The sequence below is a fragment of the Cornus florida genome, unplaced genomic scaffold, assembly GCF_030987335.1.
Source record: "Cornus florida cultivar Cherokee Brave unplaced genomic scaffold, ASM3098733v1 CherokeeBrave_3.0.0_Hap2_Chr02, whole genome shotgun sequence".
Lineage (NCBI taxonomy): Eukaryota > Viridiplantae > Streptophyta > Magnoliopsida > Cornales > Cornaceae > Cornus > Cornus florida.
The window spans coordinates 101,335,828-101,354,110 of record NW_026775572.1 but is presented as its reverse complement, the minus strand read 5'-3'; the positions used below and the strand labels follow the sequence as shown (position 1 = coordinate 101,354,110).

General features: G+C 38.3%; 1 protein-coding gene across 1 annotated transcript; it reads left to right on the top strand.

Annotated features, from left to right (window-relative positions):
* The first annotated feature begins 1,635 nt into the window (after window positions 1-1,635).
* LOC132296573 (homeobox protein knotted-1-like 2) lies at window positions 1,636-3,976 on the top strand. Its single transcript, XM_059794759.1, has 3 exons — window positions 1,636-1,776; window positions 2,607-2,804; window positions 3,504-3,976. Exons 1-3 carry the CDS (start codon window positions 1,636-1,638, stop codon window positions 3,642-3,644), a joined length of 480 nt encoding a protein of 159 aa, XP_059650742.1. The 3' UTR covers window positions 3,645-3,976.
* The last annotated feature ends 14,307 nt before the right edge of the window (window positions 3,977-18,283 follow it).

The following is an 18,283-nucleotide window of genomic DNA, read 5'->3' as shown; positions in this document are numbered from 1 at the left end:
ATGTAAGGGAAAGGGTTTATTGCAAATGGAATGTCCTTGTACTACTTGAGTGTTTGCAAGAGACGACCTTAACTTTAAGGCTAAATTGCACTTAAACCTTAATGTGCTACCAAAAAGTTGCAAAATACCCTTTTAAGTATTTTTTATTATTATTTTTTTTTTATAAGCAAACACTTTCAATTTATCAAAAGTTGCAATTTATTCTCCTCTGGCATACGGAAATTGAAATTTTTGGTGTTAAAGTGGTTGAGTGTAATGCACACGACACATTTATTGATTATTAAAATGGTATTGTTGACTAACTGTCCTCGATTGCATAGTTTCATTGGCAAGTTTAAGGAGTATAAACTTGCTGACACATAGACACACCGCTAAATATTTATATTACTTAATATTTTATTTTATTTTTTATAATAAGATATTACCATTATGTAACATTGTGTTGGATTCGACATTTTAGTCCTTTTGAAGCAATAATATAATAAAATTGAATTATGGAACATCGATTTTAGGTGCATACTCAATTAAATGTGTCACATACATATTTTGTGTCCCGTCTCATCCGTGTGGGGGGTGATGTTGGCACTTATATGTGTGGATACCCCTTACTTACATAGACAGGTTTTGAGAATAATTGTGAATACCGAGAGAAGAGTGTGCAAAGTGAACAATATTTACACAGTTTGGAAGGACATGACAAATGATATCAGAGTCGATTCCTATCTTGAAGCCGTGGTGCGTGCACAAATCCATGCGGGTCAGGCCAGTAAGAAAACTGGTTCTTCAAAGAGGGTGATTGTGACGTTTCATTGCTCCCCATCGTTTGGGAAAGAACTTGTTGACACTTGTATGTGTAAACACTCTCTAATTAGGAAAACGCATTTTGAAAAAAGGTTAAACCACCAACTAAGCATACAATAGTAACAAGGTGAGAACGAGTCTTGGCATTTTGTACTATGTTGGAGAAATGTGTGTCCCACACAACCATTTCCCTCATTAAGAGTCCGTCCATGTAAACATCACAAGTAAGTGGGTCGTGCATACACACATTATAACCTGTGTCAGTCGTGTGTCATATGAAAGGTCAGGATAAAATATCACGAGTATTCAGTACACAAAACACTTTTTTTTTTATATCAATATTTGGCTCCACATTACAGTAATGGTTCAGCCCCATGCTGCTGTCGTTGAGTGCAAACTCAGAAGGGTGTCCACTGTCCACTTAGTATTCGCTAACTAGAAGCTCTCCAATAAACAGTGAAACAACTGTTGCTGAGAGAATGAACTAAGAAAATTCAATTCCCAGAACAGTAACTAAATAAAAAATATCAGTTTTGAAGTGGCTTCAAAAAGCATCTTTAATCAGGGCTTGAAAATGACTCATGCATTGTTCTTTCTTTTATGGTAAAAAAAAGTGGAACCACAAAAGCTTCCTTTTGCATGCATTGGTCAAGTATAGAAAAGACTCTGCCAGCCTTACGTACATATATACTGCAATTTGTTTGCAAACAATCATATATAATAAGAGTTACAACCAAATATGGTAATGAGAGCAAGTATGACCAGTATAGCTATATAGAGAGAGAGAGAAAGAGAGTGGAGGGGGGAGAGAGAGAGAGAGAGAGAGAGAGAGAGATGGAAGGCAAAAGTGGGGAGAATTATAGTGTGAGGTTTGGAGGCGAAGGTGTAGAAGAAGATACAGAGACCCTAAAGAAGAGAATATTAGGGCATCCTCTGTATGGACTGTTGACTGAGACACACTTGAACTGTTTGAAGGTTCATATCTCTATCTTCATAATTTTCTTATATATATATATATGTTTTTTTTAGTTTAATTGGCATAACATCATTTTCACATTTTCATATTTGTTGGTTCCTTTCTTTCATTTTCTACTATATGAAACATAATGATGTTATACAGGGTTCTTGGCTTAACTGGTATGACATATACTTTCGAAAGGGAGGTTGAGGATTCAATCCCAAATAGGGCAAAACCGTGCTTTGCTTGAAGTTCACCTCATTTAATGAAAGAAACTAATTAGTCAAGCGAAGACACAAAATCAATTTTCCTCGTGTTGAGTATTTTTTTATGACTTGAAATTGCTTGTGTATGAATCTAGAAGGAACTTCAGTTCATGGAAAAGCCAATAGGGTTTAAACAGGACCACATTTACGGTCCATTGTTAGATACTTGGACCATACCCATAAGTGGAAGAAAAAAAAACACACAAAGATTTTGGAATATTCTGATGATGTGTGTCTGTTTGGGTAACAAACTATGAGGCGCAAGTTAATTTATTGCTGATTGGATGACCTGAAAAAATATTAGAAGCAGAAAGGATCCTTGTCTCCTTTTCCCATATATCTTTATGACATTGCTGAAACGTGTGTCTTCATGTATTGTCTTACTTTCTTGGTCTATAAGGCTTTTCTTTGAACACTGCCTAACTATTAGGGTAGCCTTTCTAACTTAATTTTATAGTACTAGTACTGTATTAACCTTTTACATCATATTTGTTTTAGGTTAATTTGGTCACATATGTTACATGTAGATGGTCGTAAATAGAGTTGATTGTCACTAGCTTAGTCTACAAGCACATGGTTAGATTGATAGTTATTTGGACATACCAGTCACAGGGACAAAACTCTCTTTCTCTGTGTGTGTATGTGTGTGTGTTTTGAACAAGATTGACTTTCAGGTGTGCTTAGGTGATATTGAGGAGGTTGATATAACTGCCTTGAATCAAGCTGATACAGAGCTCAATGCCACCATTCCCAGGTCTTCAGAACTCGATAACTTTATGGTATGACTCTTTAACCATCTCAACTCAACATTAAACTACATATATAATTGTTATACATTGTGCTATGAGTTCCCTCAATAAGCCAAACTCATGTGACAGTTATGACTTATCCTCAACTGATCATAGTTTCCATCATAATGTTTGACCCGAATGTGACTTATTATATTTTTGGAACCATGATCATAATTTTAGCTGAAAATAAATGGTAGAAATCATCATTTATTCTTTATTTTTCAATATAAACTTGATATCTTTACTTACCCAAAAAAAGAAAAAAAAAAAAAGGGAAAAAAAGAAGAAGAAGAGATGATGACCATGTTTAAGTTGGTATTATTTAGATCTCATGATAGTTTTTTGGGCCATAAATCTGATAAAAGAGCCAAGATAAGCCCAAATACTTTGCTTTCATTATTTCCTATTTTGTTCAAGAACTTACAATTTTGATCAAAGCCTTAATTAAACAAGATTGAAACCTTTAAAAAACAAAAAACAAAAAACAAAAAAAGGAGAAAAATACATCTGGAGTGAAGTAGCTAACCCGAGGGATCACAATCTCAAACAAAGTATATGAAAATACAGTTACATTATGAAAACATACTATCTTATTCTCATGAAAAAGATATATCAAATATGGATGAAGTTACTGAATGAAGATTCACGAATATTATATTAATTGTGGGCTAATGTTTGAATGGGCAGGAAGTTTACTGCATGGCACTAGGCAAATTGAAGGACGCCATGGAGAAGCCATTGCAAGAAACAACTACTTTTATCAACTCCATGTATACTCAACTAAACGAGCTCAGCGTAACCCAAGAGCCCACCTCTCCCCTTCAATAGAATTATCAAAGGCATTAGAGGGTATGCCATGAAAGAACAATGTGAGCTAGGTTAAAGTGTAGTCCATTGCTTGTGACTTAGATGACCTACAGTATTAAGGTTTATCGTAGTTCTTGCTTTCATTTTTACTTCTATGTGTCTTGTGATTGTGAGAAACTTCTATACCTAAAAGCCCACTATTAAATATTCACAACTGTAGTAACTGTGAATCCTCAAATGTCAAATGGCTTGACTTCATGGTAAAGTCCACCTTATTAAGTGAATGAGGAACTAAAGTGGCTAAAATCACCACCGCAACTAGCACTTTTCTATATATCAAATAGCAAATTGTCCAAAAGCCAATTTAAATCATATATATATATATATATATAGATCATTAATCAATGTCCATGAAGTCAACCAATGATACAAAACAAAAAGAGAACAGTCTAAATTTGTTACTTTGAGTTTCAATTCCTAATTTGGCTGGTTTCCGTTTTACAGTTCTATTTTGTTTAATATTTATTTATTTGGTAATTCAAGTGTATATAAAATAAAAATATATGTACATCTTTACAAGGGGCATGACCCCAGAGCCCAAATGCACATCAAGGCCAAAGGGGAAGGAAAAAAAAAAACCCAACAAATTCCCAAAAAAGAGTACATAAGCAAGGCTACAATATCACAGCATAGAGCTAAGAAAAAAAGAAAACAAAACATAATGCCCCAACCATCAGTTAAACTGAGAACAATAGGGCATACCTTAAGCATATAACATAGCAACAGAGCTAAAGATGACCATGACCTAGCAGCCATGAGCAGACCTTGAGTATTTAGAGCACCAGCAAAACAGAATATATACACACATATATACATACATATGTGTATAAAACGGAAAAGATTGTTGTCAGCAGCTCAAAAAATGAGTTAGGAAGTTTCCATGAACAATTTGAGTTTCAATCTACAAAAAAAGCCTTGCCACCCCCTCCAAGTCATCAAACCTTGAGGGTCCAACCCTTGAGTCATCAAGCCTTGACACCCCATCAAGTCATCCAACCGCAAGAGGGAAAACCTCAAGTCATCAAACCCCGACATCTCACAAGGTCACCAGACAAGTCATTAAGCCTTGAGAGGGAAACTCTCGAGTCATCGAAACCTTGACATCTCATTAGGTCACCAAATCTCGAAAGTCCAACCCTCGAGTCAACAAACCTTGGCATTGGTAGTCGCTCGGACTGAGTTGCACAAAAATGTGGTAGAGTGAAGTGTGGCCAAGTTTAAATTTATATAATGCCACTACCACTACTACTATTAATATAGCAAGAGTGAGTAGGGATCGTCCCAAGGGAAAGGAAACGTGTTTTGGAATCAATGTTGGATTAGTAGGTCGAATGATCAAATGAGGGTTTGTTGGTTGAATTATACTACAATTTAAACTAAAGTAATGCGATGAAAGCAACTAAGTAAATGAGATATAAAGAATGAAAGAAGAGTCTTGGGACATAGAGTTCACCACCAAGCATTGCCTTCATAGACATTAAATATTTAATAGATTAGGGGGATTATGTGTTGTAAATGAAAGTGTGTGCCATTAATTGAAATAATAAACATGGATGACCAAGTAAGCATATATTGTTTAGTCAATCTAGTGAATAGCACAACATATCAAATTAAGCCATCAATCTTTCCATAAGCCCATAATTAATGCACACTCGATAATTAGAGAAATATACCACTTGCATTTATAAGCATGGAACATCAAACAATAAGAATGGATTGTCCACCTATTCAAGAAAGTAAGGCAATTACACTACAACTATGCTAGTGACATGAAAAGTAAACTAATTAAACTAAGGAGGTGGCATAATCCATCAAAAAATAAGTATGAACCATCAAATATACCACAAGAGTAATCCATTGAAGCACTATGCCTTGACCATCACTAGATTCATAAAATCAACACACATAGACATGCATCAATGTCACAAAATATAGAGATAAACACATGAACATTTATTCTAGCATACATTGTGACGGCCCAAGTTTTTCGACCCGGTGCGTCAGTGATGAACTGAAAGTTAATCCGATAACGGATCCGAAATGCGGAAGCAAATGATAAACCAAGGTCTTAAGAGATAAGAATTTCTCCTAAGACACAAATGTGACTTTTTATGAGATCACGGGACTTAAAGAGAGCAAAAGCGGGAACAAATGTCAAAAATGACAAAATTCGTTATCAAAGGGGCAAAACGGTCAATTCACAAATAAAGTGAGAGACTTGACTCTAAACAAGTCAAAAAAAGGTTAATAAAACCTATTCTAATCATTTCAAGACATCCCAAGAGGTTTTAAGAACATTGGTTAAGAATTCCACAAAATGCCCTCTCCCGGTTGAAGTGAAAACTGACACTATTCCACTAAAACATGAATATCTGTCACTGTATTTGGAATCTGAGAATGGAATAGGTACAATTGGAAAGCTGACTCAAAATCCTTGAGTTTAGGCTCAAGAGTCACCCCATTTGGATTAGAAACGAATAAGTTATGGCCTTTCGAAGTTGGACCATCAGTGCTGAAACTGAACTGAAGAGCTGCGCAAATGAGGGCTATTTCGGTCGACCAAAATAGAAGTAGGGTGAGTTTCGGTCAACCAAAACTCATAGACTACTTTATGAAAATATGGTTTTAAGGCTTGGTTGATTCGGTAGACCGGTTTGAGGCATCGGTCGACCGAAATAGAGTTTCGGTCGACCGAAACTCCTTGAAACGCTGCTGAATGCTCCTCCAAACATATGGAATTGCAATGGAACCTATGGGATTCATTCTACCCACATGCATAGATCAAAATTTGTTTCATTTTAGGGAAGATTGAACATATGAACATGTCAATTACAAGAATTTTATGTGGCAAACCTCCAAGATGGTTTAAATACATTTTTGAAACAAAAGTTGGCACCAAATAGATACAAGTACTAATTTAAACTTGCTTAGCCCTTGGCCTCCATACATAGATGCTTCTAATATAAAAAATAAGTACTTATGTATCATTACACATTAAGGTAGCTACATTAGCCCCCAAAATACCATACATCCATGGTATGCAAAAATAGAATATCCGAAAGTGAAGCATGCTAAACACTTGCATGTCAAAATACAAAAATGTTCCAAATTGCTCATTAGCCTCTAAGGATGATGAGCATCCAAGAACATAGTCTCCTTACCTGAAAAATAATCCAAACCACTAGGGTGAGTAATCAAGTTACTCGTAGGAAGAAGCATTCTACTTAACGTCTATGTTTAAGGTGTTCTAAGGGATCATCTTAAGCTAACTTAAATATTCCTTAGCTACACATATCAATATCAATGTACTTAACAACATCAATTCGCCAATAACAAAATCACAAGTTACAATTAAGTATTGGTTGTCAACTTGGAATTTAATGCAAAATCAACTAGTGGAATACTTGGACATCATATCTCGGACTAAACCAAGATCAAAATGGTTATTCCGGGCATTAACCCGCTGGGAAGACTACCCTAGTGCACACTATCTCAATTGGGGAGAACTCATACCTCCCGCACTAAAGCCAAACTTTAGCCATGTCACTTTAACAATGTCCCAAGATAATCCAAAATCACAACAAGTTCAAAACTCAAACACTACAATTAAGGCATATAAACTACCTTCCATGCACACGTATTTTGAAATCACACAAACCATGCCTTAGGGTTCCAAATCTAAAATGGCATAATAAATGACAAGTATTCATCATGATATAATGTATAAAACAATATCACTACTTATCAATTTAGATCATGCCTCAACAATAAATTTTATCTACTAATCATCAACAATTTAGCAACAAGCTTATAAAATAAACACAATAAGTCCTTGACAAGCATATAGAATTATCACCACCATAAGATAACAATTTAAATCAATAGAAATTGCATATGGCATTTATAATTCTACAAGAGTCCTATATTACTACCACATGTGAAAACACTAGAATTTAGCACACTACTAAATCATACAACCTTTCTACATATGGTATATACAAATTATACATGCTTAATTCAATAAACCCTAAGTCAACAAGTGAGGGTTTCCTACAATATGCAAGACTATCATATTAAAAGCATGTATACAATATATATTAAACCCCAAAGGACTTAAAACACTCAAAATATAAACATACTACCACCCTTACCTCAATAGAGAATTGAATCTCTATAATCCAAGCAACCAAGCTCAAAATGTAAAACAAGTTTAGGGTTAATGAAGAGGAGAATGAGGGGAAACTTTTGTGTTCCAAGGTCTTTGATCTAAGGTGAGTGGAAGGAAGCCAAAAATGAAGTCAAAGCTATGAACCAAGCTTTTCTCCAATGGTGGCTAGGTTAGTGTTTTGAGAAAACAAGTGAAATGAAAAAGATAAGGTGTGAAATGGTGAGTGGAAGGGCTAGAAATCATCCACTCACTATGTGTTCTTACACTACCTCTCTCTCACACACAATGCAAGACTTATTTTGGTGCCTACATTTGTCACAAATCCATGGCTCCTTCCTAGGCTCAATCTTAAGCCTACACTTATCAACCATCTAAGCCAACAAGTGCACCAATCCTAGGCCAACAAGTGGGTGAATCTCCACCCTCCAAATGTCAAGAGATTACACATGCAAGTCACTCCACCCCATTGCCAACAAGTGGCACCATGAGTATGTGACACTTGTCACATTTTTCAAAAATTACAAAATGGTCCTTTTTCAAAATATCTTACAAATTAAATTACAAAAAGGTCCCTAAGGCAAAAAAATAATTACTTTATGTAATTACACAAAAACTCCAAAAATAATGAATAATTACAATAAGGTATGCATCCATGCCCTTTATGAAAAAGCGAGCAACTAGAATGCATTTTCTGCAAAAGTAAAAACACAAATGTCTTGGAAACCAAGTATCATGAATTTATGCAAAACCGGAATCAAATCCGAGCACAATAAGTGAGGTTATGCAAGGAAAAATGAAAAACGGGAAAAAGACGAAAAAGGGAAAAGACAAAATAGGAAAAATACGAAAAAGAAAATTGCTGAAAAAGGAAAAGGAGGAAAAAGACCGAGTCATTACAACCTATCCTCCTTAAAAGGATTTCGTCCCCGAAATCGAGTCGTACCTGAAAGAGAGAACAAATGGGGATACCGAGAGCGAACCTCCTGTTCGAGCTCCCAGGTAGCCTCCTTAACGCCATGATGTCTTCACAAGACCTTAACCAATAGAATAGTCTTGGTCCGCAAAACTTGCTCCCGTGAATCAAGAATCTGGACTGGACCCTCCTCGTAGGTTACATCCTCATCAACAACAACATCCGTCCACCGTAAAACATGTGATGGATCCGGCTCGTACTTCCTCAACATAGATACGTGAAAGACGTCGTGAAACCTATCCAGGTCTGGCGGCAACGCCAAACGATAAGCAACTTCACTGACGCGTTCCAAAATCTGAAATGGTCCAATGAACCTAGGAGACAACTTGCCCGTCTGCCGAAATCTCAGAAGTCTTTTCCGTGGGGAAATCTTGAGAAAGATGTGGTCCCCTACCTCAAAAGACAAGGATCTCCTCCTCTTATTAGCATAACTCTTCTGCCTGCTCTGAGCTGTAGCTAACCATTGTCGAATTAGCTTAATTTTCTTTGTAGTCTCAAAGACAATATCGGGACCCAAGGCGACTGTATCACCTACCTCGGTCCAATAAACTAGAGATCTGCAAGTTCTGCCATATAACGCCTCAAAAGGTGCCATGCCAATACTGGTCTGGTAACTGTTGTTATAGGCAAACTCCACCAAAGGTAAGTAGTCTTCCCAATTACCCCTAAAATCCAAAATGCAAGCTCGAAGCATATCCTCCAATATCTAAATGGTATGCTCCGACTGACCATCAGTCTGAGGATGGAATGCTGTGCTGAAATGAAGCCCCGTGTTAAGAGCCTCCTGAAAACTCTGCCAAAAGTAAGACGTGAACCTAGGATCCCTATCCGAAACAATGGATACCGGAACCCCGTGAAGCCTGACAATCTGCCCCACATACAGTCCACTGAGCCTCTCTGCACTGTTTGTCACTGCCATGGGCAAGAAGTGAGCTGTCTTAGTCAACCTGTCAATAATGACCCAAATGGCATCATTCCCTACCTTGGATCTCGGAAGTCCCATCACGAAATCCATAGTGATGTGCTCCCACTTATATTTTGTCACTGGTAGTGGTTGCAACAAACCTGGCGGTCTCTGATGCTCTACCTTCACTTGCTGACAAGTAAGGCATTTAGCCACGAATTGAGAAACATCCCGTTTCATGCCTTTCCACCAAAACTGTCTCCGCAAATTATGATACATCTTCGTACCACCAAGATGAACTGCGAGTCGAGAATGGTGAAAATCCAGAAGAACAACGTCATGATAAGACAGAGGAACAACCATCTTCCCTCTGTACCTGAGACCACTGTCTGAATGCAAGGTCCAACCCTCTACATTCTCACCGCCTGAAATCCGATCGTGGATGGACTTCATCTCCCCATCCTCCTGCTGTGCCTTAATAACTCTGCTAACAAGAGCCGGTTGAGCCACAAGGCTAAACAAAATAGCCAGTGAAACATCCTTATATTGCAAACCAAGATCTGCAAGCTCTTCTAACATCTTCCATCTATGAATGGAAATGCTAGCAAGAGTACCCCGTGACTTCCTACTAAATGCATCGGCCACCACATTGGCCTTTCTTGGATGATACTGCAACCCAAGGTCATAGTCCTCCATGAACTCAACCCATCTGCGCTGTCTCAAGTTCAAATCCTTCTGAGAGAAGAGATACTTGAGACTCTTGTGATCTGAGAAAACCTCGAACTTCTCCCCGTACAAATAATGTCTCCACCCTTTCAGGGCAAAGATAACTGCTGCCAACTCCAAGTCATGTGTCGAATAGTTCAACTCGTGAGTCTTCAACTGTCGAGACCCATAAGCAACCACTCGTTCTGTTTGCATCAAGACAAAACCCAATCCTTCCCACGAAGCATCACAATAGACCACATTCAGGTATGATCAAAACTGAAGCCGATGTCAATCTGACCTTCAACTCCTGAAAAGTAAAATCACAAGCCTCATTCCATATGAACTTAACTCCCTTGCGAGTAAGTCGAGTCATAGGTGCTGCTAGACGAGAGAAATCTCGTACAAATCTCCTGTAATAGCCGGCTAGGCCAAGAAAGCTCCGAACCTCGAACACTGTCTTTGGACGCTCCCAATCCATCACAAACTCAATCTTCGACGGATCCATTGCAACACCGTTCCTTGACACGACATGTCCAAGGAACTTTACTTTCGATAGCTAAAATTCACATTTCTCGAACTTGGCATACAACTGATTATCCTTAAGGATCTGTAACACTGTCCTCAAATGATACTCATGCTCCTCTACCAAAGCCAAGTATACCAGAATGTCGTCAACGAACACCACCACAAATTTGTCAAGATAGTCACTGAATACACGGTTCATCAAATCCATAACAGCTACTGGAGCATTGGTCAAACCAAATGGCATCACCATAAACTCATAATGGTCATACCGTGTACAAAAAGTGGTCTTAGATATATCCTCATCCTTAACCCTTAACTGATAGTAACCTGATCTCAAATCAATCTTCAAAAAGCATGTCGCTCCCTTCAACTGATCAAACAGGTCATCAATACTAGGCAAGGGATACCTGTTCTTGATCGTAGCATGATTCAACTTGCGATAATCGATGCAAAGTCTCAAAGACCCATCCTTCTTCTTCGCAAAAAAAATCGGTGCTCCCCATGGTGAAGCACCAGGATGAATAAAGCCCTTAGCTTTCAAATCATCCAACTGACTTTTCAGCTCATCAAGCTCTGCTGGTGCCATACGGTACGGTGCCATAGAGATGGGCATTGTACTGGGAATGACATCAATGGCAAAAATAACTTCCCTTAAAGGAGGTAACTCTGTCAGTTCCTCTGGAAAGACATCAACAAACTCCTCAACAACTGCCGGAAGAACACGGCCCAAACTGCTATCCTCGTCAACTAGCAAACTAGCCAAGTAGGATCTGTGGCGACTCCAGTCACCAATTCTGAAAACCATCGCCCGGTGGGAATTGCTCTGATCTCCTACAAAATGGAAACAATCTCCCTTGGGTGTGCAAATGGACACCCTCCCACAGAAGCAATCAATCATAGCCCGAAAGAATGATAACCAATCCATCCCGAGAATAACGTCAAAGCCCGTCATGTCGAGAACGACGAAATCGAACTCTAAGGTCCGCCCAGCTATTTCAACAGCACAACCCCAACAAACACGATCCAAAGACACTGGACCCCCAACTAGTGTGTCAACACACATAAGACTATCTCGAAGTGTGACCTCCAGACCCAATGAATGTGCAAATGATGCAGAAATGAAAGAATGTGATGCACCTGTGTCAACAAGAACCCGTGCCCAAGAACTGAAAACTGGAAAGATACCTCGAACTGAAGAGGTGCCTGCGGAAGCATCCGCCTGTAGAAGAGCATAGGCTCATCCCTGAGCCCTACTGTGAACTTCCCTGATAGCCTGACTGATGTGTAGAAGCAGTAGGTGTAGAACCCCTGGCTGGATAAGTGCCAACTGGCACCACTGGCTGTGGCGCCTGAGGAACTCTGAAACCAGATTGAACCACTGCAGACTGTGCCGGTACCATCTGTGAATCTGTGCCACCACGTGACTTATTCAACAACCTTGGATAATCTTTTTTGAGATAACCTGGCCACTTGCAATATAAGCAAGCTCCCTTCCCTGTCTTTGTAGAAACTGAAGTCTGACTGGCCTGTGCCCAAAGCTATGGGCAGCGAGGCTTGATATGTCCCGGTTGCTGACAATGGTAACAAATCACTCCATAGGCTAATCCCGAAGATACAGGAACTGTGGGTGCAGAACGGTTCTGCTGCGATGCCCTCTGAGAGTGAGTATTGCTCCCTGCCCTTGCCTTTTTCCATTGACCCCCGGAAGATGATGGATTATCTCTGCGAGGTTGCTTATGTGAACCCCTGATCCGTAATTGATCCCATTCCTCTGCTTCAGCTAGCATAGCCTTCTGGACCACTTCTCTGTAAGTCCTCAAATCAAGAATTAAGACCTGTGGCCTAATGTCAAGATGTAGCCCATCCTGAAACTTCATTGCCCTGGCCTTGTATGTTGCTACTATATCTTCGGCATAACGAGAGAGAGAAGTAAATCATGTCTCATACTCAATGACACTCATAGTGCCCTAATAGAGACCTGCGAACTTTGTCCTCATCTCCCGCCTCATAGCTCTAGGAAAGAAGCGCTCGAAGAACAAATCTCTGAACTCGTTCCAAGTCATCAACTCAACATTGTGAACATTGGTCATAGACCTCCACCAGATATCTGCATCCCCTATAAACAAAGAAGCAGTTAAGGAAATCCTCAACCTGTCCGTAGGTACCGCCATACTATCCAACTTGCGAACCATAAGGTCTAACCAAGCTTCTGAGACTAGCGGATCTGAACTCCCCGTAAATAGATCAATCTTGACCCTCTGTAGTCGCATAAAGTACTCTAGTGCCTCATTGACTATCGGTGCCGGTGCAGGAAACTGTATCCCTGCCACCTGCCTGCGTATCAACTCCTGTAAGGATTCAGCGATCCCCTGATTGATTCCCTGAGCAAACTGCTCTTCGTAAGTTGGTGCCCGTGGCGGATTAGCATTCACGCCACGAACTAGAATCCTGGGCCTCCCTGGACCCCTCGTGAACTCGGTGTCAGCCACCTGCTCCTTAGTGCCCTGACGTGAGGACTCTCCATGTGTGACAACCATGGTGCTAAACGTGTAAAAGAAGGAAGGTCAACAATAACACAAGTTATTATGACTGAGTGCAACTCACACTATGAATGCACGAAACACCAAGCAAGACAAGGTATGCAATATACAGTCATGCTAAAGCAATTAAGGAAAGCTGTGTAAACAGTTAAGCACTTAAGCAAGTAAGCATAAAGACAATGATGTTTTTAAACATATAAGCATATAAGCCTAAAGACATGTCATACTACCAAGCGTGTTATAACGAAACACATAAACATGTTATAAAGCCAAAACATGTTATCAAGAGCATGTGAACATATCAAAGTAAATCAACTAAAGCATGATATACACCCAAAACCCGTCGTCCTAAGGTGTTCAAACCTAGGAACTCTGATACCACTTGTGACGGCCCAAGTTTTTTAACCTGGTGCGTCAGTGATGAACTGAAAGTTAATCCAATAACGGATTTGAAATGCGGAAGCAAATGATAAACCAAGGTTTTAAGAGATAAGAATTTCTCCTAAGACACAAATGTGACCTTTCATGAGATCACGGGACTTAAAGAGAGCAAAAGCGGAACAAATGTCAAAAAGGACAAAATTCGTTATCAAAGGGGCAAAATGGTCAATTCATAAATAAAGTGAGAGACTTGACTCTAAACAAGTCAAAAAAAGGTTAATACAAGCTAAACTAATCATTTCAAGACATCCCAAGAGGTTTTAAGAACATTGGCTAAGAATTCCACAAAATGCCCTCTCCTGGTTGAAGTGAAAACTGACACTACTCCACTAAAACATGAATATCTATCACTGTGCTTGGAATCTGAGAATGGAATTGGTACCATTGGAAATCTGACTCAAAATCCTTGAGTTTAGGCTCAAGAATCACCCCATTTGGATTAGAAACGAAGAAGTTATGGCCTTTCGAAGTTGGACCATCAGTGCTGAAATTAAACTGAAGAGCTACGCAAATGAGGGCTATTTTGGTCGACCGAAATAGAAATAGGGTGAGTTTTGGTTGACCAAAACTCACAGAATACTTTTTGACAATATGGGTTTAAGGCCTGGTTGATTCGGTAGACCGGTTTGAGGCATCGGTCGACCGAAATAGAGTTTCGGTCGACCGATACTCCTTGAAACGCTGCTGAATGCTCCTCCAAACATATGGAATTGCAATGGAACCTATGGGATTCATTCTACCCACATGCATAGATCAAAATTTTTTTCATTTTAAGGAAGATTGAACATATGAACATGTCAATTACAAGAATTTTATGTGGCAAACCTCCAAGATGGTTTAAATACATTTTTGAAACAAAAGTTGGCACCAAATAGATATAAGTACTAATTTAAACATGCTTGGCCCTTGGCCTCCATACACATATGCTTCTAATATCAAAAGTAAGTACTTAGGTATCATTACACATTAAGGTAGCTATATTTGCCCCAAAAATACCATACATCCATGGTATGCAAAAATAAAATATCTGAAAGTAAAGCATGCTAAACATTTGCATGTCAAAATACAAAAATGTTCCAAATTGCTCATTAGCCTCTAAAGATGATGAGCATCCAAGAACATAGTCTCCTTACCTGAAAAATAACCCAAACCACTAGGGTGAGTAATCAAGTTACTCGTAGGAAGAAGCATATGCGTATATCCTAAAGTTTTAATATCTTTGCAAGATCAATATAGACGAATACAAGGGAGCATTCCACTTAACGTCTATGTTCAAGGTGTTCTAAAGGATCATCTGAAGCTAACTTAAATATTCCTTAGCAACACATATCAATATCAATGCACTTAACAACATCAATTCGCCAATAACAAAATCACAAGTTACAATTAAGCATTGGTTGTCAACTTGGAATTTAATGCGAAATCAACTAGTGGAATACTTGGACATCACGTCTCGGACTAAACCAAGATCAAAATGGTTATTCCGGTCATTAACCCGCTGGGACGACCATCCTAGTGCGCACTATCTCAATTGGGGAGAACTCATACCTCCCGCACTAAAGCCAAACTTTAGCCATGTCACTTTAACAATGTCCCAAGATAATCCAAAATCACAACAAGTTCAAAACTCAAACACTATGATTAAGGCATATAAACCACCTTCCTTGCACACATATTTTGAAACCACACAAACCATGTCTTAGGGTTCCAAATCTAAAATGGCATAATAAATGACAAGTATTCATCATGATATAATGTATAAAACAATATCAGTACTTATCAATTTAGATCATGCCTCAACAATAAACTTTATCTACTAATCATCAACAATTTAGCAACAAGCTTATAAAATAAACACAATAAGTCCTTGACAAGCATATATAATTATCACCACCATAAGATAGCAATTTAAATCAATAGAAATTGCATATGACATTTATAATTCTACAAAAGTCCTATATTACTACCACATGTGAAAACACTAGAATTTAGCATACTATTAAATCATACAACCTTTCTACACATGGTATATACAAATTATACATGCTTAATTCAATAAACCCTAAGTCAATAAGTGAGGGTTTCCTATAATATGCAAGACTATCATATTAAAAGCATGTATACAATATATATTAAACCCCAAAGGACTTAAAACACTCAAAATATAAACATACTACCACCCCTACCTCAATAGAGAATTGAATCTCTATAATCCAAGCAACCAAGCTCAAAATGTAAAACAAGTTTAGGGTTAATGAAGAGGAGAGTGAGGGAAAACTTTTGTGTTCCAAGGTCTTTGATCTAAGGTGAGTGGAAGGAAGCCAAAAATGAAGTCAAAGCTATGAACCAAGCTTTTCTGCAATGGTGGCTAGGTTAGTGTTTTGAGAAAACAAGTGAAATGAAAAAGATAAAGTGTGAAATGGTGAGTGGAAGGGCTAGAAATCCTCCACTCACTATGTGTTCTTACACTACCTCTCACACGCATACAATACAAGACTTATTTTGGTGCCTACACTTGTTACAAATCCAAGGCTCCTTCCTAGGCTCAATCTTAAGCCTACACTTTTTAACCATCTAAGCCAACAAGTGCACCAATCCTAGGCCAATAAGTGGGTGAATCTCCACCCTCTAAATGTCAAGAGATTACATATCCAAGTCACTCCACCCCATTGTCAACAAGTGGCACCATGAATATGTGACCCTTGTCACATTTTTCAAAAATTACAAAATGGTCCTTTTTTAAAATATGTTACAAATTAAATTACAAAAAGGTCCTTAAGGCAAAAAATAATTACTTTATGTAATTACACAAAAACCCCAAAAATAATGAATAATTACAATAAGGTATGCATCCATGCCCTTTATGAAAAAACGAGCAATTAGAATGTATTTTCTACAAAAGTAAAAACACAAATATCATGGAAACCAAGTATCATGAATGTATGCAAAACTGGAATCAAATCCGAGCACAACAAGTGAGGTTATGCAAGGAAAAATGAAAAACGGGAAAAAGACGAAAAAGGGAAAAGACAAAATAGGAAAAAGACGAAAAAGAAAATCGCCGAAAAAGGAAAAGGAGGAAAAAGACCGGGTCATTACATACATAGACATATGGATAGAATTAAATGATCAATTGGGAGTATTAAACTACACAAATCATGTAGAAATAAGATTTATATAAATAAGAAATTAAGACAAGAATTACAACACAAATCCCATTAGTTACAAAACATCAAAGTCTAGAAGACATGCTTAGGGCTATCTTTAGCCCTAGGAGAATGGTTTAGCCATTCATTGATGTTGTCATCCAACCCTCAAGGGCTATCTCCATGGTAGAATTCATCTTCCTCCTCTTGTGCTCTTGGTAGAAACCCTAGATGAGTGGAAGAACTTTCCAAAATTGTATGTATTTCTCTCTAATCTTTAGTTAAGTCCCCCTTTCTAACTAACCTCTTTTACTCAAAATAACCAAAGTTCTTATATAGGTAGCTCAAATGTCACACCCAATGGTTAGACCTCGTGCACCAAGACCTCCAAATGATTGCACCACGACCACACCTTTAATTTGGTTTGAAATTTATTTTTCTCGTAATTTAAGGCAGTTCAATCGATCACATGGTTGCTCGGATCAATCGAAGCATGGCGATGCACTTTTTGGATAAGGACAAGGTTGAGATATTTTTGGGAAAAAGGACAAAAGTGATACGTGAGGATAAGATCAAAAGGGTTCGATCGATCGAAGGAAAGGTTGGATCGATCGAATAGGATATTTTCCTGAGGATAAGGGCAAAGGGCTCGATCCATCATGACAGGGTTGGAACGATCACAATGTGATCGATCATAGCTTGGTCTGATCGATCAGAGAGGATTTTTTCACCACTTTGCTTCCATTTTGCTCCTTTCTTCCACTAGGCTTGAGATTGCTTCTTTTAATGCTTTAATTCAGTTGAATTGACCTATTTTGGGGATAAGTGCCTACAAAGGGAAATAACATGAAATTAGATTAAAATGGGAAAATAAGATAGAATAAGGTCCTAGAACATACAAGATTAAGGGGTTTAATGCGCATTTTTGACCGTTTATCACACCCCCAAACTTAAATATTGATAGTCCGTAGCAATGAACTAAAAAGAAAAGAAAGAAATGAACAACTAAACAACTATGAACTAGAAAGCAATAAAAGGATAACGCCACTTTCGTAGGGAACGCGATTGTATTTAGCATATGCAACAAGCCTTTTAAACCCCTAGGTTACCCCTAGTGGACGAGTGAAGTCTCGTGCGGTTTTCCAGAAATGATACCCAAAAACATTAAGCTCTTTCTCTCTAAAGAAACACCAAT

Coding starts and splice junctions, on each gene's coding strand:
- LOC132296573 (XM_059794759.1), top strand. CDS start 1,636: ATGGAAGGCAAAAGTGGGGAGAATTATAGTGTGAGGTTTGGAGGCGAA. Junction 1,777..2,606: donor CACACTTGAACTGTTTGAAG/GTTCATATCTCT, acceptor GCACATGGTTAG/ATTGATAGTTATTTGGACAT. Junction 2,805..3,503: donor CAGAACTCGATAACTTTATG/GTATGACTCTTT, acceptor TTGAATGGGCAG/GAAGTTTACTGCATGGCACT.